This window comes from Chelonoidis abingdonii, chromosome 14 (genome assembly GCF_003597395.2).
Source record: "Chelonoidis abingdonii isolate Lonesome George chromosome 14, CheloAbing_2.0, whole genome shotgun sequence".
Taxonomy (NCBI): domain Eukaryota; kingdom Metazoa; phylum Chordata; order Testudines; family Testudinidae; genus Chelonoidis; species Chelonoidis abingdonii.
This window is the reverse complement of record NC_133782.1, coordinates 17,929,379-17,956,453: the sequence shown is the minus strand read 5'-3', so window position 1 is coordinate 17,956,453 and position 27,075 is coordinate 17,929,379. Positions and strand designations below refer to the sequence as shown.

The 27,075-nt window shown below is 44.7% G+C and overlaps 1 protein-coding gene across 3 annotated transcripts in view; it reads right to left on the bottom strand.

The window, feature by feature from the left end:
• PREX1 (phosphatidylinositol-3,4,5-trisphosphate dependent Rac exchange factor 1) overlaps positions 1 to 27,075 on the bottom strand; it is a 227,157-nt gene that overhangs the window by 129,311 nt on the left and 70,771 nt on the right. For all 3 annotated transcript variants that reach the window (XM_032767342.2, XM_032767343.2, XM_032767345.2), the window contains exon 2: positions 2,112 to 2,183. In XM_032767342.2, coding sequence (XP_032623233.1) covers positions 2,112 to 2,183 — 72 coding nt within the window. The remainder of the gene's footprint in view (positions 1 to 2,111; positions 2,184 to 27,075) is intronic.

Sequence of the window (27,075 nt, the reverse complement as noted above, 5' to 3'; positions counted from 1 at the left end):
GACAACCCATAGTGTGGCTGCAGTTATAGCCATATACCCAGTGCTTTATACTGGGATAGCTATTGCCATATGGAAAGGTGAACTAAGCTATATGTATGTGAGACACCTTTATGGTGCTATAACTGCATCCAGACTAGGGCTTGTATCAATATAATTATTTCAGTAAAACATCACCCTTCAAACCGAAATAGTTATATTGGTACAAAAACTGTGTATAGAACAGGCCTGGGACTGGTCTCCAACCACCTAAAGTGTCAGCTGTAGGAGAAATCTACAGTGCTACTACTGACAGTGTTATCCTGGTCCTAAAAGACATTTTCTTCCTTTGCTTTGCAGTGAGTAACAGTCAAAATACTCTAAACTTCCCTCCAGACATTCACACTGCAGGAAGAGGGAGAGGAGGAGGAGAGAGATTCATCTTTAAACAGGCTTCCAAACCATTTATACACTCTCCACCATATGTGCCACCAGCCAGCCAGGGTGCTAGCTATCTCACAGCTCCCTGGTAACCAGAGATACAGAGCACAAGTGGGCACCTGCCTCCACAGGGCACCAGCGAGGAACACCATGGGGAGGCCAAGAAGAAAAAGCTCCTGGATGCAGGAAAGACACTGAAACTGCTTCTGGTGAGAACAGAAAGGAAGAAATAACGTTCATACTGTGCTGCTATGAACCCAACTCCACTGTAACGTAAACAGACCCTTCATTTCCAAAGGGAAGCTCTGTTACTGCAAGCTGGTTAACATAATAATAACCATTAATAAGGAAGAGCCTTTAAAGACTTCATCATGAAAGTCCTCTGGGCACCTATTGAAAGAATAAACCGAAAATGTAATGGTGCATCCCCAGAGAGGTGCAATGGAACTTCAGCACAAATCCATTTAATCTGCAGAGAAAATGAGGAGTTTTCTGGATGGGCTGGTGGTTGTTGCATTTGGTTATGAAACAGTCATAAATAGCACATTTTAGTACTAAATGAATAATAGCAGCAAGAATAACATTCAGCAGCACCTTTGTTCATTCATCAGAGCTGCAAATTGGTGTGTGGGTTTATTAGCTTATTTTTTACATATTTTGCAGTATGTGTCACTGCATGTGTTATTCCCCTGAACACATGCTCTCCGCTGATGGATGACACTTCTGCCTTGCTAACAGGCCAGGCTAGACTGCACAGGGAATGCTAAGGGACTCCAGATGACTCTTGCCTTCACTCTGCCAACAGTGGCAGCCTCAGTTGCTCACCTGTCCACTTCTTTCTCAAGCCTCTCCATGCTTTTCCCAACTCCCCCCTCCCCCTTCCCCTATGCACAGGAAAAACTCCCTGGTAAAATCTGTACTCTTATTCTTTAAAATCCCTCCTTCTAACCCACCCTGTTGCCACCCAATCATTCCCATGTGGCACAGATGGACTAAGCGGTGAGCTCTGACTTCTGCTTTTTGGCTAAACTCTGTTCATTTTATTGCCAACCCACCCCTACATCATCTGGCTTGGTTTGTGCCACCCGTCTGTCCTGTCTGACATGTAGATAGTGAGTTGTCTGCAGCAAGGCCTCCTGTTATTGACTGCGCACCGAATAGCACAACAGAGTCCTAATCATTGATTAGGGTCTCTAGATATTACAGTAATACTAACATATGAAAGGCAGGAACCAACTCTGGGGAAAACAAGGGGTGTTAACTTCCTTGTTCGTGTCATGATGAGAATGCTGCTGCTGTCACCTTGTTTATTACTGTCAGATCCTCTGCTCATTAAAGCTCGTGGCAAAGCTTCCGCTGATTTCATTGCTACACAAGCAAGCCCCAGTTCAGTTTATAAACCTTAGATCAATGGCTGACGCTCTAGTACTTCCATTTCTTCCTGCCACAAATTTCACTTGCCTACAGGTCCCCAAAATTATTTTTAACTAAAATTCCTACAAGACAAATGTCACTCGCAAAATGTTCATGAAGAACCAATGAAAAACAAGTGTGAATCTGATCTATGGGTGTTTGGTTTCTCATTCATTGAAATGCTCATGAATAATTTCCCCCAGGATTCTCTGCCGCTAATGATGAGTTCTTCACATAAACTAATAAAACTGCCAATAAAATGAGAAAGCTGGAAGAAGTACCTTGATATTCTCCTCTGTTATGTACTTCTCAGCTTTGTCCACAGCATTCTGTCTGATTCTGTGCAGAAATGCCTGAAGGAAAAGAAAAACGGATTATTTTCAAATGGCTTAATACTGCTTGAGTTCACTGCTTGTGCCTTCTGGCTTTTCCCTAGCATCCAGCCACACAAGTATGATGTTATAACGCAACGAACCGATCACTTCTGAGACTTGAATCTAAACCTACCTCACATCATTACTATGATTGTTAGACTGAGCTTAGCATTTCAGGTACACAAAAGGCATTTCCTTAAAGATGTTTGGGTTTTGCCTTGTGACAAATGTCTTTCCTCAGAAGCTCCACTTGCTCTTTTTGACTTAAATATCCGCTAGCAAACCAACGGGAGGAACTGTTTGTTTATTCTCTTGAAGGCTTCCTCTCTCTCCTGTGACTGGACTTTGGGAGGCAAAATGCCTGTCTCCCATCAAGATATATGTCAAGGAAAAGGACTGCAAGGAACAACAAAGGATGTTCATGTTGCAGAGGCTGAGCGCATGTCAGAGCTAGGAACTAGGGCTATAGACAATCTCAGTATACCCAGAATTTGGGGAAGAGAAATGGAAACCTGCAAATGAGGCCTGGGTTGCATTTTCATTTCCATTTCATTTTACTTGGACTAGTTTAAAGGTGCAGTCAAAACAACGTCAGAACTTTTCACCCCTGCCCAGGCTCTCCCATTCAGTACATCTCTGGCTGTGAAAGTCAATCCAATAAAAACCTCAGGTCCAGATACAAATGGACAGTGATTCCAATACCCATCGTTAGATTTCTGTTCAGACTACTGCTGGTGAGGGACCATCTGCATTTACATTGAATATATTTGACCACAACATGTTTGATCCAGTTGTAAGGATTTAGCAGAGGACATTGGCGATACAGTGATGGGGTTAAAAGCCTCCCTTGAGGTGAGGAGAAGAGAATTTTACCCTCCAAGGCATCCTGGCAGACACAGACAAGCACTTGCAGGAGAGGCTGACTGAGTGGGAAGCTAGAGGAGGGAATCTGCTGGGATCAATTAAAGTGATCCCAACAAAAAAGGGGAGAGAGTTTTTCCTGTCTGTCCTTGTTAGTGGTTTCTATACTCACCTCCTACGCAAAGGGCTGAGCCCTGGGGAGTGTTGCAAGCAGGGGAAGAAGGGGCTTTTCTTACCCACCTGAGACAGAGGGGGATTTGTGTCGTTCCTTTGTATGTATGGTACAAAGCTGTCCTGTTACTGAACGATAACAAAAAGCCTTTAAAAGCTGGACTATTTCTGAGCAGTGTCTGTGTCAGCTGATGCAGACTCAGTTTTGATTTGGCTTCATGTGGAGCTGGGCAACTGCCCATAACACCACAGGGAGCTGTGTTGCTGAATCAAACCTGTGGCCTGTGACTGTCTCTGCTTTTAGTTTCTTGGCTTGAAGAGTGTAAGCATGAGCCATTTATTTGCCCTTCAGTACTGCATGGGCACCACTATATTCCTGCCCGGCCCTGGCCCTCTCCCATTTGTTACTACTGGGAGGAGGGAGAAGAGAATAAGAAGGTGTTTAGACACTACAGGGATGGATGCCAGTACACAACTGACAGCTGGATGGATGGAGAGACAGATTAGGCCTATCGTATATATATAATTTCCAGAATATGGATTCTCAACCTTCACAAATGTGTGGGGTCACAACCACCTTGCTTTTCCCATATGGCTACATGGCAAGAGGATCCTGACTAGATCCCGGCTAGCTATAGGGAGTTGGGAGCAGAGTTCCAGGATGGGAAAGTTTGAGAACCACTATTTTTAGGGGACAGAATGTTTTTCTGATGACCCAGGAGCCATTTTATAAGAACCCAGCAAATAACCTTAACCAGTAAGTTTGCTGAAGTCACCCACAATATTCATGCGCTTCCAAATGTCCTGGCAGCAACTGGGGAAGCCACTGAGATTGTTTGAGATGAACTGTTTAACATGATGAGCAATGGCACCAGGCTCGACAGGAAGTATGTGGGGGTGGGGGTGGAAGAAGAGTATGATGCCTCCCCAGCTCCAGCACTGGGTGTGATAGCTGTGCACTAATTAATAGGCATCAGATTTATATGAGACAGAAAAGCTGTTTCTCTAATTCTAAAATGATAAACTAAGCAGGGACTCCTGGCTTCCTTTAATACAGGCCCCTCTCGCTGTTTGGAAATAATAAATCCAATTGGAATAATTAATTAATCTACACAATTAGCAAGCTCCACTGGTGACTAATATTTACCAGCATCTAAGTCTCAGCAATGTAGATTTCTAATTATAGAAAGCTGGTAAGAAGAAGGTGCAAATCACATTAGCTATTATGGTCTAGTCAATAAAAAGCAGAGCCTGTGTTAATTTAAAGAACAGCTTTTCTGTGACGCCTGTCTGAAAAGATCATTTAATATGTGTGTGAGACTGAGAGAGCGAGGGGCCCACACAGAGAAAGTGAGATGAAAAAATAGCGAGACACAGAAGGAGAGAGAGAAAAGAAAGAGGGAAAAGCATGCCAGGGGGAAGAGAGACAATCAGCTTTGTAGACAGACTGTCTAGTCTGTTCCAACCTTCTAATCATCTTGATGTGTATAAACAACAATCTCTCCAGTGTCACTGAAACAAGACAGTTGTTAAATGAGATTGTTGTTGTTTTTTGTCCTGGAAACCTAATAGCCAACTTTTCAAAATGTAACCATAAAAATCTGGACTTACTGGATGCAAAACTATCTGTTCCCTGGTTTTAAATCCCTTTTCTTCTGAAATCAAAGTCTTTTGCAACAGTCACTCAGACTAAAGAAAGCAATCCAAGTGGTTAAAGAACAGCCCCATAGCTAATTTACCATGCTGTGTTCACATGACAATGCTGCCTTCCTTCCAACCTGCTCCCAAATATGCGTGGGAAAATAAATCCTTTCTAGAGACATTTTGCTAAATGCTCTGAGTCAACGCTTCCCATCCTTTGCAGGTAACTCTACCAGTTTTTACCTGGCTTAGATCACATCTGCACCAGCATCGTCTCCCATTCAGCAGTTGGCATAGGCTCAAGTGCCTGCAATACATATCTTCTTTACCATCCAACATCATCAACAGTACCATCACCCTGGTACCTGGAGATGAAGAATAACTGTTGAGCTCCGGAATGACAAAGGTGACGCTGGTGGGAAGAAGGGAGCACTTTGAACAAACTGCCATGTCCATAACCTCACCCTCCATTAAGGACAATGCTCTCTCAGCATTCAAACAGGCTTCTGCTGTGGCATCCTTCTAGATACCTAAAGATCTGGGGGTGCAAAAAATGGCCCCGTCCGTCTCTGACTGGCCAGAAGTCTGTATCCCATCCAACTCTGATTTGGCCACAAAGAGCCATACATTAGTGACCTCTTCACTTAATTAAAAAAGCTTCAGTTGGTTCTGAAGTCAGCCACTGGCGACTCAGAATCCAAGGCTGCCAAGAGACCCGGCTCCGCACTCTTCACTGGCTACACTGTGAATTCAAGAGTTTGGTTCTGATGCCTTAGACAGGTTATCAGAGGAACTGTCTCCCTCTGCACGGTCATGTTCATCTATAATAGCTGTGCTTCTGTGGGATAACAGAACCATCAATCACAAGGGCGAGATTCATAAACATAGGGAAGTGAGCTTTCCATGGTGATGGAATTCATTCACACCAGGATGGCCGGGAAACTCACCCCTTCAGAATCAAAGCCCAAACTCACTTATTTGACTTGTTTTAGCCTTCCCCAAATTAAAAAGAAAACTATGGGATGGCGGGGGAAGGGAGAGCGGCTTAAGACATACAGTATAAGAAAATTATAAGTAGGATTGCAGGTTTGTCATGGTGGGAAACATGTAACATATTGTGATTTTCTCATTCCTCCACGACTCATCTTTGCATCTGTGATTTTAATAAACTCACCCTGCAGCAACAGCTCTTGCGGTTTTTGTCCCATGGCCTCGGCTCCCTGCTCTGGGCATTGCCACTGGTGTGTGAGGTCACAGTGCTGTTCAGGTTTGGCCTGGCTGCCTCTCCACTGTCATGACGGAGGGTTGGGCAGGCCAAATCCAAGCGGCACTTTGACTCCATGTGCCAGGTTGCAACACCTGGAGTGGGGATCTGGGCCCAACCCTGCAGGACAGGAGCTGCAGGAACAATCACTGCAGGTTGCATGTAGGTAGGGTGATCAGATGCCCCGATTTTATAGGGACAGTCCTGATATTTGGGGCTTTTTTTATATGGGCTCCTATTACTCCTTACCCCCGTCCCGATTTTTCACACTTGCTATCTGGTCATCCTACGTGTAGGGTGAGATCATTATCCAGCCCTCCCCTGATCCAGGCCCCTCCTCCTCATTTGTTTTGGCATTTTTTAAATCAAAAATCACTTCTACTAAATTTCCCATGACTGCTCTGTGATTTCTGATTAAACAATTCTTTGACAAATCTGCAGCCATAGGTATAATCAAAAGTTAAACTGTGAAGGCACTCAGGTACCATGGCAGTGAGCCTGGGATGGATGGACGGACAGTAGATAAATACTGTTCCTATTCTATCTGCCCATATACCTTAATCTTGTGCAGTCAGTCATTAGGCTGGGTTTTAGAGGAGCTTAAACTCAGTGGTGGATTACACAACAGAAAAGAGGAAGGAAATGGTAGCACACCACCACGGAGAGGTAGAGCTTAGCTCAGAGTACTAGGACTACACAATGTCTAGAAGCGAATGGGGAATCACTCAAGTCAATATCACAAGCCAGATCAGTAGGGCAGATTTTCCTTCCCCTCCTACTTTTCTTGAAATTCAAGGTTCCTTCTTCCCTGTGTGCGTGCCAATCTCTCAGAAAGCAGCCCATTGCAGAAAAACAGCCCCTGGAGGATTGTTTTTGTTTAAAACTCTGCTGCTACATCAACATGATATTTATTTGTGCACTGTGAGTCTGTGACTCGTTGCCTTAAAGGTCTGCTGGCTTTCCAAACACAGTAGGCCATGTCTGATTCATCATACATCACGCATGTTTACTCAAGGTGCAAATGCCTTGCAGGATTCATGGAAACCTATATTAAGCAGAAGAGACTATGAAGTGAAATGTTTCCTTTCTGTACCACATCACAGGGCAAGCTGCACCATGCATCTTTATAAGGATAGGAAAATAAAGTCCTCTCCATCCTTACACAGACTCACAGGGAAACGCACGCACACTCTTGGAATATGCGAACAATAGTTACATGGATATTTTCTTTTCATGAGGCCAGATTTTTTTAATGCCTCCCTTTACATGCAAGTCTTATGCCATTCAGTCTACTACACTGGCAGTCCACTATCACAACTGCAAGTCATTTAGTTTGAATTGTGCAACTCCACTGCATGTGGCATTTAGTTTAAGGCATGAATGTGCAGACAGGAGTCTTTCACAGATGGATAATCACATTGGATTCCCTCTGAAATGGGTTCTGAGGGGTTCTTGTTGGGTCTTAAATATTTAGGCTTCGTTTCCACTAGGAAACAAGGTGTGTTTTTACCACTTGTTAGCGAATGTGTAAAACTCTAGTGTGGACTAGGCTGTTGTTGTTTTAACGTGTATTAGTAGGTCAAGTTAAACATACCTTAGTATTCAGTTACAAGGTGTTAGCTAACGTGGTAAAAGGATACTTATTTTCCTAGTGTAAACATGCCCTTATACTCAGCTATCTTCCTCGCTCCCCATTTTCCACCACAAACCACTAAGAAGGCTTGTTAAAACCACACTCCAAGAACTTTTCACTCCCAGCCCTCAACAATACTAACTGCCAGACAAATGATCATTGCAACCACATTCAAAACTGAGTAACACTTGAGAAACTAGCCCTACCCCTAAAAAGAACAGCACAGTGTTTGGGTTAGCAGAGTGCCTGGATTAGCAGTAGCTGCTGCAGTCCTTGCATTAGCAGCTCAAGTGTCAGCTGCACTCGAACGTCAACCCCTCCACACCTGATGGACCAGCTAGCTCCAGTTTATAGCACCACTTCCCTCGAGATAGGACTAGTCTACACTACAAAGTTCTGCCAGCATAGCTATGTTGGCTAGGGAGGTAAAAAATTCACACCCCCATCGGAGACATAGTTATGCCAGCAGAACCCTCAGGGCAGATGCAACTACACAGCGATGCCGACATGGGCTCTGTTGTGTAGCCAGATTTTTGTGTGTGGATGGGTGTCAGATTAGAGCCCAAACTTGAGTTATAGTTCTAGCTCAGGGGTAGGCAACCTATGGCACATGTGCCGAAGGCAGCACGTGAGCTGATTTTCAGTGGCACTCACATTGCCTGGGTCCTGGCCACTGGTCTGGGGGGGCTCTGCATTTTAATTTAATTTTAAATGAGGCTTCTAAAACATTTTAAAAACCTTATTTACTTTACATACAACAATAGTTTAGTTATATATTATAGACTTATAGAAAGAGACTTTCTAAAAACATTAAAATGTAGACTGGGCACGTGAAACCTTAAATCAGAGTGAATAAATGAAGACTTGGCACATCACTTCTGAGAGGTTGCTGACCCTTGCTCTAGCTACAGAGATGAAAGTAAGCCGGTACAGGCCGGTACAGAGGACCGGTAAGAAAAGGAGACTGCCTGAGGGAAGGAGAAGCCTGCCCCCTGCATTAGAATAGTTTAAACTCAGCTGTTCCCTGAGTGGTTCAGCCCCCGGGGTTAGGAGCGGTTTCTGGCATCCTTGTTAATTTCACTCACGGTAACTCGGGGGAGTGGGGAGGGTGTGTTTGACCATGGCAGGGCCAGTCCTTGTCTGCCCCCGGCATGAGGAATCTTGTCTCCAATACTAATATACACAACAAATACAAGCATTTGGCTGCCCAGCTTAAATCCAGAGCTAATAAAAGCAGGTGGAAGGGGAAAACTCACTGTCACATTGGTTTCTTCTCTCCTCCCTCCCCTTCCTCCAGCCAGGCTGCAGACAAGGCTCTGCATTCCTCCCCCCCGCAGGGGTTCTCCTCTAGGCTCTAGCTTGCAGCAGGGACACTGGCTGAGATGCCTGCTGCTGCTGCCTGCATAAGAACTGTTTAAACTCAGCTGTTCCCTGTGCAGTTCAGCACCCAAGGTTAGAAGCTGTTTCTGGCATCCTTGTTAATTTCACTCCCAGTTGTTGCTGGGGGGGAGGGTGTGTGTGACCATGGCAGGGGCAGTTCTTTTCTGCCCCCAGGATGAGGGGATCTCCTATACACAAAAACCACAATCAAAATCAGGAACCATTTTCAAGTTCAAATCTATCCCATTCCCTCCCCAGCAGAAGATCATGGTTCTGATGTACAAACTGCTTGCAGATCCTCTTTGAAATGTTACTGAACCGGCCAGGGAACAGCTGAGTTCAAACTGTTCTTATGCAGGAGGCAGGCTTCTCCCTCCCTCAGCCAGTCTCCCTGCTTCCTGCTGCAAGCTAGAGGGAAGCCGCTGCAGCTGCTGCTGAGTGCCAGGCAGGAAGAAAGCATGGAGCCTAGTGTCAGCAGCCTGGCTGGAGGAGGAGGGAAGACACGGAGAAAAATGCAACAGTGAGTTTTCACTTTTTCAGGCTTATTCCAATAGTAAAGTTTTATTACAAACAGTACTGGTAGTAGTAGGTAGCTTTATTTTCTCTATCTATGTCGTGCAATGGGAGGGATCCATGAAGTACGTAGGTGGGTTGTTTGCGATTGGACCATATGGGTAAGAAATGTAAATCACTTTCATCCCTGCCCAAACCCCAGGGCTCCCAGCTGCCTCTGCAGCTGGCAGCTCTGGGGGTGATTTAAAGGGCCCGGTGCCTAGCTTCAGCTGAATCCCCGAACCCTTTAAATCCTGATTTAAAAGCCCCTGGACTTAAAGGCCCCACCTCTTCTGATAGAGGCCACGCCTCTTCTGGTTGAGGCCCCTCCCCCTCCGCAGGACTCTGGAGTACAGGCAAGTCCTTTAAGTTACTTTCACCCTTGTCTAGCTAATAATGCAGTGACAACAAGCGTTACATGACCACATGAAATATTCAAAGCAACGACAGGCTCTCACCAACTCTAAAATCTGTGATCATAAACTAGCAATAAAAACAAAGAGTGGACGACACAGTAGAAACCAAAGTAGGAATGGCTCTGTAACCAAAACAACAGAGCAGAGATTGCATCGAAACTTATGCTCAACTTCCCTACCCAAAATACAAAGCATACTTCCTCAAATGTTCAGGAATAGAAAGAGATTTCCAAGTAAATACAAGGAAGAGAAGCTGTGCATAACTCAGGGAGAAATGAAAAAGGGAACAGAAATAGCCAAACAGCAAGGGACAGCCCACCACCAAATCAACAATAAACGGTATCGCAAAGTGCAGTATTATGAAGCCTGTTCCCTAGACAGGTAGCTGATGACATGTACTGGCTTTGATTGATATTTGACAGACTATTTTTTAACTTTGGTAATAGTCAAGTTTGAATTAAAGCAGCCCAGCACCCTAGCCAACTCCATATGCCCCCTCATGGTCCCACTCTAGCTGCATGGGGGGGTGAGCAAATTTCAGAGTTAAGATAAAGGGGCTAGTTCACACTTCCTGGAGCTATTGTTTCAGGCCTTCTGCAAACTCAGACATGCATCAGTTACACTCAGGCAGGGGCTATCAGTGCCCTGCTGATAGTCAGCAGGAGGGAGAGCAGCCAGCTTCAGCAGTGTTACTGAGCATGCTCAGTCTGTGTGAGCATGCTCAGTACAAGCCAAGCAGCAAATCGGAAGGGGGGGGGCATGACCCTGCCCGCCCCTCCCCCCCACGTATCCCCTCTGGTGCAAGTCACATTTCAAGCTTTTCTTTGCATCTATGAGGAAACAGAAACACATTTTTCAAATGAAAGCTGAGATTCTGATCTCATCATATGCCTTCAGAAAGTGAGGCCCTCATCACAGGCCTGCAGTTTCTGTACCTTAATCTGGCCCTGGCAATGTTGGGAATAACTCCTCATTCCCATAAAAACCCTGTATTGAATGTACAACACCTCCTTTCTCTTCTCATTGTTTCGGAGAGCACTGCCACTGCCCTTGGGTCTGCACTTCGGATCAATTGGGACACCAAATTGACACTGGTATAACTCAATTGTCTTCAGTGCAGTTGCTCACAACCTCTTTGAGAACATGGATATATTAAAATATTTGGATGGTTTCAAATAAACATTTGGTGAAATCTGCGTTTTGAATGCAGGTGCATCCTAGTTCAAGTTGCTTAATTGCTAGCCCTCAGCCTCAGCAGACTGTTCATGTTCTTCTAGTATGGATTAGATGCACAAATCATAACCAATCACCTTGCAGAAATTACAGGAAACACGAACATCCTTCATCCTCCATGTGACAAACACTCTATGAGCTACAAATCTGCGCTTAGGTCTCAACCACAATACAGTAAATAATCTCAGGATAATTTAAACAATGACAGCACTGGGGCTATTTCCAAACACTTCAATCTATATGAGACATATTTTCATATTAACACATTCAAACTGAACATAGAGGTCTAAGGAAAACCATGTCTTTGGGTACTTCTTTCTAAGCAAATTGAAAACCACCTAAAGGAAGAACTTTTATGAAACTCTGCTAGAGTTCCCAGTCATATTCAATCAGGAATCAAGTAATTTCAATTGGAGATGAAATTGTTCTCCTCTTCGTCACTTCTAAACTGTTCCATAGTGTTGTGTGCTGTTAAAAAGCTACTGAGATCCACCCCAGAGGAAGCTGGATTTTAGTAATGAATGAAGTGATTCCTGTCTATATATACACAGTATGGTTTGTAAAACTATTTGGGCTACTTCAGGATGAAAGCCAATATATCAATGTAAGACATTGGGCTTGATTCAATTTTCACATATACAGGTTTTACATGGGTGCAACTCCATTTACACCAGTGTAAATCAGGAGCAACTCCACTGATGTCAATGAAATTACACCAATGTAAAATTGGTGTGAGATCAAAACTATCTATTATTATAATTTACTATTATGCCTCTTATATTGCAGATTATACTGCAGTGATTTATTGTGTTAATTGCAGAATTACTGACTGCTGATATTTAGGCTCTCATCATGAGATATTTAAAATGAGCAATTTTTGGTAAAGAAAGAAAAGAACTTAAGTCCCATCAGACAAGCATATTGTCAAGAAATACTTATGTGCAATATTTGCCGTCTGAAGAGCATTTTCCATCTCTTTTTGAAACAATGAAGAGTCACAGCTGAGAAGAAGAATGAAGCTTTAAGAAAGCGTTCAGATCTAATTAATTCATCTGCACACAGCTGAACAGGGACCTGCCTCATAGGCAGAGGTGTTTAGTGGCAGGAAATAGCATCATAATGTTATTTATTGCCCTAATTTTGTGCTTCCTGTGTATTACATTGGCTTCAAAGTCTCAAACCTCACCGGCACATATTTATATTTTGACCTAATCTCTGAAGAGGAACTGAAATGCTAACAACCTGGAAATGATCAAGAAGAAGAAGTAGAATGAAAGCTATGTACTATACACTGGAGAGTCAAAAATCAACCAACCAACCAAACAAATAAACAAAAACCTGCAATAGCCCAGTCAGTGCCTGGATCTCTGAACTGAAGACTTGTATTCATTACTGCTTTTTTCTCAGCAGAATATCAAATCAGCCTTTCTATACAGTGTTTTCAAATGGGCACTTTTTCTTCAAATGTGAAAGCACCTACATAACACTAGGCTATGTTAGACATGTGATGAGGTGGATTAATAGTAATAATCACTTGCGCTTTGTGCTGTACATTTCACCATCCTTTGCAGGCATGTATGAAGATTTCTGTGATATGTGCAGAATTCTATCCAGAAGGACATTGTCTCTTTCTTGCTAACGTACACTCTTTGTCTCCTCCAATAAACTTTTTTTTCTTCATTCCAATGTCCTCATTCTTAAGGATTATGAGCCTATTGCACATTTTAAGAACATGGATGTTAGAGCAAATACGGTTACCAGGTGTCTGGTCGAAAAGAGACCTTGGCAGCTCTGGTCAGCAGTTAAAAGTCTGGTCAGTGGCACAGTGGGGCTAAGGTAGGCTCCCTGCCTGCCATGGCTCCACACGGTTCCCGGAAGCAGCGGCATGTCTCCCCTCTGACTTCTATGCATAGGGGCAGCCAGGGGGCTCTGGCATGCTGCCCCCACTGCAAGCACCAGCTCTGCAGCTCCCATTAGCCAAGAACTGTGGTCAATGGGAGTTGCAGGGGCAGTACCTGCAGACAGGGCAGCATGCAGTGCCACCTGGCTGCATCTCCACGTAGGAGCTGGAGGGGGGACATGCCATTGCTTCTGGGAGCAGCTTGAGGTAAGCATCACCCAGAGCCTGCACCTCTGACCCCCTCCTGTGCCCCAACCCCTTGCCCCAGCCCCCGATCCCCCTCCCACCCTCTCGATCCCAGCCCAGAGTACCCTCCTGCACTCAAAACCCCTCATCCCCAGCCCCATCCCAGAGTCTGCACCCTCAGCTGGAGCCATCACCTCCCCTACCCCAGATCCCAACCCCCTGCCCCAGCCCCCGATCCCCCTCCCACCCTCTCGATCCCAGCCCAGAGTACCCTCCTGCACTCAAAACCCCTCATCCCCAGCCCCATCCCAGAGTCTGCACCCTCAGCTGGAGCCATCACCTCCCCTACCCCAGATCCCAACCCCCTGCCCCAGCCCCAGAGCCCCCTCCTGCACTCCAAACCTCTCAGCCCCAGCCCAGAGCCCCCTCCTGCACTTCAAATCCCTCATCCCTGGCCTCACACCAGAGCCCATACCCCAAGGCCCAGAGCCCCTTCTCCCTCCCACATCCCAAACCACTGCCTCAGCCCATAGCCCCCTCCTGCACCCTGAACGCCTCCTTTCTGGCCCCACCCCAGAGCCTGCACCCCCAGCTGGAGCCCTCACCACCTATTGCATCCCAGCCCCCTGAGCCTGCCCAGTGAAAATGAATGAGTGAGGGTGGGGAGAGCGAGCAAGAGAGAAGGGGGATGGAGTGGGAAGGGGCGGGGCCTCAGAGAAGAGGCAGGGCAATGGCGGGGCCTTGGAGGAGGGGCGGGGATGGGACAGGGCAAGCATGTTCAGTTTTATGTTGAGTAGAAAGTTGGCAACTCTAAAAGCAACATAAGGAACAAATCATCTGCTCCTATGAAAGGCTGTGTGAACATTTTTAAAAGGCAGCCCTCCTGTGGAACTGGGTAGGCCACTAGAAAACAACCACCACTTCAGTTGCAAAATCCAGAGCCAACACCTGCCTCTCCAAACAACACAGGGAGAAGCACAGTGAATACTGCTAGGGTTCCCCAGAGACCTGTCAAGCCAAGCTTACAGATACCACATTCAAGAGATTATTTTTTTACCTCCTCAGATAGCTAAATAATAACTATGTCTATATGCATTGCAAAACACACGCTGGTACCAGCAATCTGATAAATATGAATTAAGCCCAGACACTGGCTACAAAAAACCTTTTGCTTCCACTTTTTAACACAATATACGGGGAATCCCAATGAGGGCTGAGTGTACTGTGGAAAAGAACAGCTGTTTAAAATCCAGAAGTATATGAATAAACTGAAGGATTATTTCTTTATATTTTGGAAGTGAGAAGTGTCTCCTGCTTACACAAGCCAAATGCTTGATAGCATGGCATTTATCCTTTCCCTTAACTAATCCTGCATCAAAAGGACCACCCGTGTATTAAAACGCATGACTGACGTGTTTAACGGCCATCCTGTAAGTGGGTATCATGCTGTATAACACAGAAGGTAATAAAAAGGACTGCAAAATATAGGTATTGCACAGGGCTGAGATTTTCAGTGGAGCCCAAGGGAGTTAGGCACTCATATCCCATTTTACTCCCTTAGGCTCAATTGTAAATCTCAGCTGATGTGTCTGGATTGTGTCAGCAAGTCATTATGTACCCAGTGCTGGCTTGCGGAGATGGTACCAATCTCATAGTTTGTGCAAGTACAAAATTCCAGGGCAACTAGTGAAATGGAAGAGAATCAGCTCAACCCATGAGCCAGTGACAGTGTCTCTCAGCATGTATGGGTGACAGCACTGTGGCTCTGCAAGCAGCAACTGGGAGTGTGATGCCTGCAACATGAATATGCATTCGCATGGACATTCTCAGCAGGATTCAGGACATGTGAATTTTGTGACCTCACCTAGCATAGCTTCCTGGGGAAAATCATTTACAGAGCAGGTTTGGAAAGGACCCAGCTTGTGTCTACATTTCCCTTACACTGTTTACACCTGAAATCTGCAAAAAGTGAACAAAAGCCATTCATGCCTTGGTAGCACAGAAAGGTCAGACCAATGGGGAGTGAGAGCAACATGTGGCCTGTCTGACACTGCAGAGAGAGGGAGAGAGTCCTTTCTCATGGAGAGTTTGTTTTCATTTAAATGATAAAAACTACTTAAGTGACAGACAGTTGTTGCTGCAAACCCGCCTATTGCCACTTCTGTACCTTTGCTGTGACCTCTACTGAAATCCTCCTCCTGGCTGTCACTACCTCCTGCCTTTGCACTGCAGCTTTCCACTGGCTTCTCCCCGTCCCAACTCCACGGGCTTCAGTGTCTGTAGAATGCGGCTGCTGCCCACATTCTTCCATGTACAAAGAAGCAAGGCCAGGGCAATCCCATCCTCAGGCAGCACTAAGGGTTTTCCCTTCATTTTGAAAATTGCCACCTTCATTTTTAAAACCCTCCATGGGCATGCTCCAGCATGCCTCATGTCCCTCCCCTCCCCACCAATCTAACCTCACTCACTCAAACCCCTACACATAATCTCATCACTTTGGTGAAAGAGTCTTCTCCTTCTCCTGCCATCTGGGTTAGCCGTCCTATACATCTTCATCTCACTGCTACTCCGGATCATTTCTAAACTCTCTCAAAACATACCAGCTGGTATTTGCAAAGGAGGCTGTGTGTCTAACTTCCCTAGGCTCCTCTGAAAATTCCATACTACTGCTGTCCCTTTCCAAGGCCCCTTAATTCTCTCTCTCTATGCTTCTAGCATTGGTTTATTTTGATCTTTTTGCTGCATCACTTAACTCTGCAAAGTGCTTTAGGGTGCAGTTTACATGAGAGGTGCATTGTATTCTATCCCTCTTTTAGGTGGTTTATAAAAGCATAGAACCAAATCCTGAGGGCCTTTCTCAGTGTTTATTCAGCCTTTACTCTGACTTCAGTGGGAGTTTGCCCAAGGAGTAAGGGCTGAGTAAACACTGAGTAAAAATCTCCGGAGGTGACCCATACTACCTAAACTCTCACTGAACCCATACCTGAAAGGGGGCTGCAGACTAAAGCAATTCTAGCCCACCGAAGTTTGTTTAGTTAAACAGAGCCCATCGGTACCAAGACATTTTGAACCATTTTCCAGTATATGTTACATTGCTCCATTCTCCAGGGGGAGGTTCAAGCATCAGAATGTCTACAAACATCAAAAGACAGGTTTGGAGAAGGACCCACACACATACCAGTGTCCAGATGTTAAACTGCCACATACCAAACTGTTGGACTCTTTGAGTTTATGTTCTGATTGCAAAGATGTTGCTGACTTCTGACCTAACTAAAGAACTCAGATGATGGAGAGATGACTGTCTCCAACATCTCTCTCTCTTTCTCTTCCTAGTGATTCTTTCTTAGTCAGAATATCAAATACTTCACAGGGAAGTCTGAATTTTTTTAGGGTAAAATCCTCTCTCTTTGAAGTCAATGGGGTTTTCACATTGATTTCAGTGGGGCCAGGATTTCACTCTCCTGGATCTTCCCACAATGTGGAAGGATCATTTCTGCTGAACAGAAACCAATGCAGATGAAAACCTGCAGAAATCCGTGAAAGAGCCCAGCCTATCCTTGCAGGCATTATGCTCTGGCTCCAAGAAGCACTCTATGATCATTTCAAAGCTGAAAGGAAGTTGGCAATTTCTCTTTTCAGGGGTTCATGCAAACATAAGGGCCAGATGCTCAGCTGAGGTAATTAACTGTAGCCCCACTTCAGCGAAACCAAATTACACAGCTGAGACTCCGGCCTTCGGTCTTCAGATTCCCACACCCTGAGTTTCACTTTGATTTTCAAGTGTAGAGGAAAGCTCAGAGTTAGTTGAAACAGGTGAGATTCAGTACGTTTCCGCCACTTTTACCACCAAGTTTACACAATTTCCATGCACAGTTATCGTTCAACCCAGGCTTGCTCCAGAATCTTATGAACCTGAGAGACCCACAAACCAGGTTTATGTTTTAACCATGTAACAAAATCCTAAACGGAGCATGTTCACCTGGTTTTGTATTTCATTAGGAACATTTTGCTCAGATCTAATTGTCATATGGTTAGAGGGTCACTGAAGTAGCTTAGGTTCCAAACTGGACCTTAATACTGAGATGCTGCTGTGGGGCATACTCTCTATGAATCATATTTTCAAGGAGGCCTCACTCATCCTGGTCTCTATTTGTGTGTATGCAAATATGTAATGAGCTGCATTCACAACTTTGTATGCTCTGTCATTTGGAACCCCAAAAGGTAACATTTATGATTCAGGCACCCAATTGCCCACACAAAATGTATTTGCATTTGTGTATCTACTTTGCATGTGCAACTTCTGTACTGATCTAAGGTCACCTTTATGGTACAGAAAAATCAGGCCTCCAGTTCTGTACTGTGATCTTTGTACTATATTTTTAAAAGTACCCAGGAAGATAAAATGATGGAACACAAGGCAGGATTTCTGTTGTATTTTTTGAGCTGCTGTATTACAAAGCTTAAAAGGAACCAAGTAAAATTTTAAACTGGGGCAGATATTCTCATCTGATCTGGAGGGATTTCCCCCAGGACACAATTACCCATGCAAGAGGTTCTTGTTAGCCAAACTTTAGTGTTGATATAGAGAGGACAGCCTCAGAGTCTGTACGTGCCCTCCACATCCAGAGAGCTGGTCTTAGAATCTAGCAACAGTTACCATGAATCCAATTCAAACAATTTGCTGAATTCCAGCGAAGGTATATGGGGCACCAGAGTTAATACAGCAAGTATTAATGACTTCAGTCAATAACCCTCTGCTCCCCTTATACATTCTGAACAGCGATGCAGGAATGTATCTATGGGACTTACATTGGTGGAGTTAATATTTCTGAACTAGACCATCCTAACATAAATCTCTTCAGTAACAGCGGCCCCTCTAGTTAGTTCTCCTCAGAATCATGTCAGCGTGGCACAGCACCTGTCAGTTCACTACCAAGGGTTATAAAGACTTCTAGGGTATTTGAAAAGTCCCTTCAAAGCTGGCAACTGGATCTCTAGTACTGAACACACGTTATAAGTTCTGGTCTTTGGTGCTTCAAATATCTCACCAGAAGAACTTTGCTATACGGCTGTGATGCAACAACGGGGAGCTCAGCTTTCTGTGGAAGCAGCACAAACCCCACAAAGAGCTATGACAGACTGGGATTCTCACCATCAGAGCCTAACACGAGAGCTGTTTCTCTGCGGCCTATGAGCAAAATCCAAGAAGTGCAGACACATGGAAAAATCTGTGATCTGGTGAAAGGGCAAAATCAGGATTGATGCCACAGAGTCCCAGGAGGTGTGGTGGGATTAGAACAGTCCCAAACTATCTATAGGCTGCCTCCCCCGGCATCTGGAAGATAAACTCTCCCCTCTCCCCTGCTACGCCCTGGAGAGTGTGCAGTTAATACACTTTGGGCTGCTTTCAAAAAGCAAAATGCATGTTGAGCTTTCCCTGCTGTGGATTCTTCCACCTCATAAAATAAGCAGTTAGTGCATGTGTGTCTGTTAGCTAACCTGCTCGGGATAAATGGAAAAGAAACTGAATCCAGAGGAAGACACGTATCAAAATCCCCTCAAGAGCTAAGAATATAGTGACTGATCCTGCTCCCACAGAACTCAGTGAACCCATCACTGGATCCCTAGTTTGGCTTTTCAGGGAGGGAGGAGTGTCTGAATTTAAATTAATATTCCCTTCTACAGCTTGCTTACAAATGCAACAATTTGTCTGCAAGTTCTCGCTTCACCCTCCGTTTATTTGGCAGGAAATGAGCACAGAAAGAGTTAACCATGTATTTTTTTTCTTAAGGAGCAACTTTGGCCAAGTCAAACAGCTAGTCTGAAAGATTTCAATGTACAGTGAAATATTTCTGTTTTATTTGCTTTTTCATATTTATTTTGCAAACCACTGGTCCCTGTGGCAGGGTTCTCGGTTCTCAATCCCAACACAGATTTGCTCACTTCCATGGCAATTACTGTGGCAAACTTCAGCTGAAGTTCCCCACCATTCCTTCTGGGCCTGGCACTGAGGCTTGGAGACTAAGGACAGCACTCATTTGTTGTTCTTGTCCCAACCTCTAACCAGCAGGAGGTGCTCACAAGCAGCACAACTACAGCTACAGGGTCTCACCCATCCATTTCTGTGAGCAGATGTCACCAGCCAATATAGAACTGATTTCTAAGCTACTTCTAGAAATAGTATATAGTATATCCTGTCATAGAAATGTCCAGCCTTGCTTGTGCACATTATGGTATGTGTGTTTACCTGAAATTATCGATATACTTATGGGGCATTGTTTCTTTTCCTCTAGGGAAGATCAACCCTGAATTACAAGCTGTGATAGGCAGGCCATTGCCAAATAATCAAAGCCTGTAGAAGCCAAGGACAGATATACATAATGGAACACTTTACAAATATTGACTTCAGTAAGCCCTACAACACCCCTGTGAGGCAAGTAGTGATAATCCCCATTTTGCAGAGGAGGAAAGCATCAGAGAGCTTAATGGGCTTGCTCCAGGCCACACGTGGAGTCAGTACCACAGATAGGAAGTTTCTGATTCCCAGGCTTGTGATAAGACCATCAAATCGCATCTTTGTTTCTAAATAAGGTAAAAACCTAGGTAGAGTTACCATGGAAGTGAGCAAACATTCTTCAAACACCAATGCCTCCTCACTCCACTCACTATTCCAACACATCCACAGTGAAATCCTGGCTCCCCTGAAGTCATTTGGGAGTTTTGCCATTGATTGCAAAGGAGGCAGGATTCAGGACTGGTACTTCCATTTCTGCAGAATGAAGACAGGAAGTCTTTTGTGTTTAACTAAAACTCAATTGTCAATAAACCTGTTAATGTAAATCATCTTTAGAAGAAACATAATCTCATTATAGTTTCAGAGTTAGAAAATAAGGGCCAGATTTTGAAAGGCTCAGTTTCGCAAGCTCCTAACTTCCCAAGCTCGCACCCAAGTTGTGGGTTGTACATCCAGATCCTGGGGCTTGCATGCATGTGACTTAGGCCATACACAAAATTTCACCTCACAAAATCTGGCCTGGAGGTGGTTTAATTTTCCAGCAAATAAGTTTCCTTTATATGCAGGTTTTAAACAAAGGAATTAAAAGAACAAGCCTCGCAAGCCACATAGCCACATTTGATGTCATTAGCAGGAACAAACAGTTCACTAATGGAAAACTGCTTGATGCTAGTGCAGTCACTGAACTGAGCTGCATTCTTTACTAAGCCCAACACAGCAGTGTCTAGGATCTCACCTCCCGGGGAGCAGTTAGCCATCTGAGTGCCGTGGAGCACAGTAATGTGGAAATCACTATCACAGAAGTCAGCCCTTTATTTACCTCTTGGCTCAAGATCCCTGCACCACAGACTGGAAGATGCCTGTGAACATCAGCAGCCTGCACTTCCACAAGAATAACGTGGTCAATGAAAATAATGCAGAGTTGGACAAACAGGCAGCATAAACAGGGCCGTTCAGAGGATTCAGGGGGGTTGGGGCAAAGCAGGGGAGCTGCAGTGCTTGCACTCACCCGGCGGCAGTCTGGGTCTTCAGCAGCATTTTGGCAGCGGGGGGCCCTTCAGTTGCTCCGCATCTTCAGCAACACTGAAGGGCCCCCCGATGCCGAAATGCCACTGAAGACCCGGACTGCCGCTGGGCCAGGACTTGCGAGTACCCTGTGGGGCTCGGGGCCTGCGGCAAATTGCCCCACTTGCCCGCCTCCCCCCACACCCCTAGGCATTCCTGAGCATAAAATCCTCATAACGCTGTGAAAGATGGCCCCAAATTCTGAACAAAGCCAAAAATCTTCCTTAGGGTGAATTGTGCAGATTGTTTTTTCCTCTTTTCACAGCTGCTTTTGCATCCCTAAATTCCATATAAAAGAGCAAGCATCAAAATGCTGTGAGACAAGCTCATCTACAGGGTTCTCCAGCTCACAGAACACACCAGAATATCTCATGAGAAAGCTTGTTCCTGTGAGATTTCCTGCCCAGTTTTACAGATTTAAGAAGTGTGGATTGTTCAGAGAAGCATCTACAATTTGGGGTGCTTACTGAGACCCAAATTCAGAAAGCTGTCCCGGGCCTCCCAAAACAAACAGGAAACCATGCATCATTTTGCCTGCTCAGAAAGCTACACAAGAGCACAATCTAAATATATCTGCTGCCTCACTCCCCCAAACCCACAAAAAGCTAGGTTTCATAGTTCCCCTTTACATAAATTTGCTTTGTCTTGATGATTCCGTCTCATTGCAGCATTTCTTCCCTGCACACATGTTCTTGCAGAACACAATCATATCACACACAGCCTCCAACGCCCGCTTCCTCTGAATCAGCGCAAAGAATCACACCATTATGTTTTAAACATAATGGGGAAGTTGAGAAGCCTGCTAGCATAACCTGACCTGAAAGCAGTGGCGGGCCGGGACACTTGTAATAAGGCATGCTGTTCTACCTGTGCATTTGGGAACCAGACAGAAATCATCCTGAAGGCACAGCCAGTCAGGAAGTCATATTCAGGGCGTCCATGGGTCCAATGTATGAAATGCATACCACCACCTGAAATGTTCCAGCAAGTCAGTTACCCTCCCCAGCATTCTCGTCGCCTCAGATTGCATTCAAACATTTGGTAGGGCATATCAGTTCTACCCTTGGTATCCCTCAGGATGTTTGGGGCTCCATCTGCCATTACACAGACGGTATGAAGAAGCAATCTAGAACAGGCAGTCTAGAACCCAGGGCTTAAAGGCCTTGTGCTGTGTATGCATAGTCATGTGTTTAAAATGTGCAAGCATCTGTGTGCCTAATTTATGAGAACATGCTATACATGCAGCTTGCCAGTGCAGTAAATGCACCCCCAACTGCAGCTCCAAGCATGCCCCCGAGGTATTTGTGTGTACTGGGAATAGAAAGAGAACAATAAATTATATAAAAAGAGCTCATCAAATTTGATTGACAAAAAATGGCTTTTTGACCAAAATGAAAATTTTCCCAGAACATTTCTATTTGGGTCAAAATATTCTGAACGGAAGGAACCAAAATCATTTTTGAAAAGTGAAATATTTTCGATTTTCAATTTTAATCTTTCATTGGCAAACTAACAAATTTTCACGTTATATTTTTGGGGGGAAATGTTTTTAAAGTATGTCCTGTGCAAGATAATTGGCAGTTTTCAGTTTTCAACCAGCTCTATGAAAAAAACTTAGCTGCCTCCGATGGTGGTTATGTATTGTTCAGTCAGGATGACTAAGGGCCTTTTCTGTTTAGTGCCCCATCATGGGCATTTTCCTCCACTGCCCTTGGCATGAGGCTATGCTATGATGTGAATCAGAATATGATCAGGTCCCAGGAGGGATGGGGGAAGAGGGTTTCCCTAATATTTCCAGGCCCTCCTCCATTCCAGAGTGACTTCTCCCCCCCATCCTTCCCTATAACATCATTTCCTATATTTATATGACATTGCATGCTACTCCCAAAATACTTCAGTAAAGTCCCAGGGGCAGATTCTGATCTCAGTCACACCAGGTTATCTTTCCTTCATGTGATGGCAACTGAGTTTCCTGAGACTCCTCCCTGGGCTAGCGTTTCTGCAGCCAGTGCTCTTCCCAGCAGTGGTGCAGGTTTTATACTCCTCTGTACTAGCCGCGTTGCTGGTAGCAATAGCTGAGCAGCAGTTCAAGGCACCCATTGCCAGGGCAGGCCATTGGAAATTGGGCCAGTCACTATGAAAACAGGTTATTTGACAACCCTAGATTTGAAGCTAGGATTATCCAGGGCTTTGGCACCCCAAAACATGAAGCTTTAAGAATGGCCCCTGCTAAGAAAGGCACATTGACCATTCAGCCTATGTGCCAATGCACTGACTGGCTGTACTAAGCAGCCCATTCATTCAGGCTGCCATTTTCCTGCCTCGGCTGCCCTTTCATTAGCTGCTGAATAGTAGCACCTAATTTCTGGCCAAGAAATGCACACAAGGAGTTCCCTTTGGTGCTGACACCCCTGCCGTTCATCCTATCTGTCAGTGTGGGAGCTCTCCATCCAAGACTATCAGCATCCTCAGCCACCCCACAGGCTGCCTGCACTACATTCCCCACATGCTCCTTCTCTATCAGCCCACAGAACAAACTCATGAATGTGCTGCCAAAGCCCAGGTCTCCCACTACAGTGTCCTGGGCCAAGGCAAATAGCTCATTTAACACTTCACCCACCAAGTTTACACACTGGATTGAATTTAGTCTTTGCAAGAGTCCTAACTGCATCTGTGAATTCAGTTGAGTGCCAGTCACTGAAGGCTCATACAGAGCAGAGCCTTTATTTGCACTAAAATATTGAGAGTGTAAAAAATACCCCAGAATTTAATAAAAGCAACACTCAGAGATTGCTAGTGACTTGTGGTGCATCTGCTGAGATGCTCAGAATTCCCTATATAAATCTGGACTTTCAAGTCCTGACAGTTTAATTAATTCTCCTTTTTTAAATCAGCAATTTGAACTGAAAGAGTAGCCAATTTTACTTTAAAAAATACAATACAATAAAATAAATTAGACTGGCTGTTAAGTGTGAGGTCCTGGTTTGTAAGAAATAGATTCTGCTGTTGGGTGCAGACAAACTAGCTGTTTGTGTACACGACACAACCAATTTGCCTGCCCAACCACAATTATCATGCAAGCCAATTTAAGGGCAAAAATGTGCCCTCAGAAATGCATGCAGACCTGGGCCTCTGGTTTTGTAAACCTTGCCCTAACTGTTCTATTTCCACGGGAAAGTCCTATAAAACATGATAGGGATTAAAGCAATAGGGTTTATAGACATTTAATATGGGTTTATACAAATTACCCTAAAAGTCTATAGAATGAATAAAGTTCAATTGTGTGTGGGTTTTTAAACCATCCTATACAAATAAATAACAGGCACAGAATTCTGGGCATTCTATAGGCTAGTAAAAACACGTATGTAAAAGTTACCCTTTATTAAAATCCAATAGGACTTTTCCATAAGGGCAGGATTAACTGGAATGCAGAGTGGCATCATTATTGGAGGAAGTTTTGACAATTAAGCTCAGATAAGGTTCCGGAACCCTGTAAAGTCTGGCAAGTTGCCTTCAAAGGGGTCCTTGCTAGCCTTTTGGTTTGTTTCAGTTTGCAGAGCTTCATACCATGCCACATACACTGTAAGCTTGTCGGGGCAGGGGATGCTGTTTTGTTCTGTGTTTGTGCAGCAGCTAACACAATGGCACCCAGATCTATGACTGGGGTCCTGAAGGGCTACTGCAATAAATAATAAAATCAGGCTAGGAAAATATTTTTCAAGGTCACCTGTCCAAGAGCAACCTAGACCTCCAATTCCTTTGTCTAATAAGAATACATGGTTGTCCCCACTTTTTTTGTAGCCAGCATAATTAATAACGTCCATGCTCCTCACAACATGAGATGCAGCTGACTGAGCAAATGGGAGGATTTAGAAACATCTTGGGCCAGGAGGGAAAATGATCCATTTCTGGAATCCTTCAGTGGTGCTCACAAGGAAACAAAGGTGGGGTTCCATTTCTCATTTTCAGCCTTAGGTGGGATGCACCACTCAGCCAATGCACCCAGGAGTTGAGGGGCAGGCCAGCATCTTGCCCAGCAGCCAGTTGCTAATTAGATTTCACTCAGGCTAGACCTTGGGTTTCCCTGTACTCATAGACTATTGGATAAGAGAATTTTACCTTGTGTGGTTCATACCCTCTGAGTTCTGCTTGGAATCCAGATAGTAGGACTGAGGGGACTCATTCTGCACTGTGATGAATGGGAAACTGAAGGCTGCTTCCAGATGAGTGTTGTAGCTGGTAGAGAAGATTTTCTTTCTGACATTAGCTTCATATAAACAATTCTAATATCTTCTTCCTGCACAAGATGTCCAGAACTTTTAAACTTATGGCCCTTTCTACACTGAGCCAGATACCAAGGTAAGAAACCATGTTTAAATACAATTTTCACATCATAGCAGGTAGAGAATAAAGAAAACAAATGTGGGGTGTGCCCAGAGCTTCCCCCTCCTATGCTAAAAGCTGAGGGACATTTCTCTTCCTCTCCCTTGCATGGAAAAGCAGTGCTTCCCCCCAACTCCTTCCTCACTTGTCTGATGCGGTGAGAAACCTACTTCTGTTTCACCCTGCTTTTACCACTGCTGCAGCTAAACACAGTTCTAAAGCCTTGTCTAGATTAGGATTAAAAGAGTGACAGTAGATTGAATTAGTTATCTGAACATCTTCTAAAACACAAGTCAATACAAAGCAATTCTACTTTAGAATTTATTAAACTATTTAAATTTAAAGGGTGGGGGAGGGGCAGTTTAGAAGTTGTTAGTCTCTGAGATGCCACAAGGACTCCTCATTGTTTAGAAGGTGGTAATTAGATAACATCACACCTTTAAATCCTAGTCTGGATAAGGTAAAATGATTTGACCGATTAGTATAGATACGGCCTCATGGTTTGTCTACGCTTGTTTACTGTGGTGTAGACCAGCTTTTAGACTGTAATGTAAATGCAGAAGCTTAATGGTTTTACTGTGACATCCTGCGGCTAACACCACTGCTGGTGTCTGCAGGGAAAAAGTGTTAATTGAGTGGCAAGTGTACATAAGGGCTTGTCTACACTGGCAATTTACAACACTGCAACTTTCTCACTCAGTGGTGTGAAAAAACACCCCCCTGAGCGCAACAAGTTTCATCGCTGTAAAGTGCCAGTGTAAACAGTGCACCAGCGCTGGAAGCTGCACTCCCAGTGCTGGTAGCTATGCCTCTCGTGTCCTCACGTAGTTTTTTTAGAGCACTGGGAGAGCACCCTCCCACCACTGCACCTCGACCACACAGGCCACGTTAAAGCACCACTGCGGCAGCGTTTTAGCATTGCCAGTGTAGACAAGCCCTAAGTAAGGGACTTGTCCAAGAGCAACCTAGGGGCGTGGGGCTAAGGCTGCACTTAGAAAATAGGTTACAAGCATAGAAACTTGCCTGAGAACAGCCTTCAGGTCCCAGCTTTCCCTATTCACTTCAGGCCAACTCTGTATGACTTCCCGTCACAAGGGCAGCCTGTTCGTTTTAAAACTGATTTTTTTAAAGGGCAGTTAAGTGGCTTTACAAACAAGATGAGAGAATTCTGGAATTCCTGACACACTGTTGTTTGCCTCTTAGTGCTGGGGCTTCCACACTATTTATGCCCAGAAGGTTTCCCTGTTTTATTCTCTGTTCTCCCCCACATCCTGTTTTCACCCTTGTTCATCGTGTACACAGGATTTTGGGAATTTAGAAGGTGTCCCACTTTAGAACTGCATGAGCAAGAACAGAGGAGAGCATGCAAGGGGTTAATAATGCCCACCTCATTCTTCCTGCTTCTCCCACCTAAGTATAGGGAAAGTCTGGAGACATAATTAAGGCCTGGTCTACACTGGGATTGGCTTTGACTACAGCATCAGTGGCTAGGCACAAGTCATCAGTCTGGCAGTACTAGTGTAAATTCCTAGTGTACACAGGGAAAACTGTTATAAGCCTCAAATGGCATCAATGCGCTTGCGCTGCTTTTGTAAGCTGTACTGGTGCAATTAGTGGCTTTGACTAGGGGTTTGCACAGGTGCAGCTTCACCAATGCCTTGTCAGGAATGTC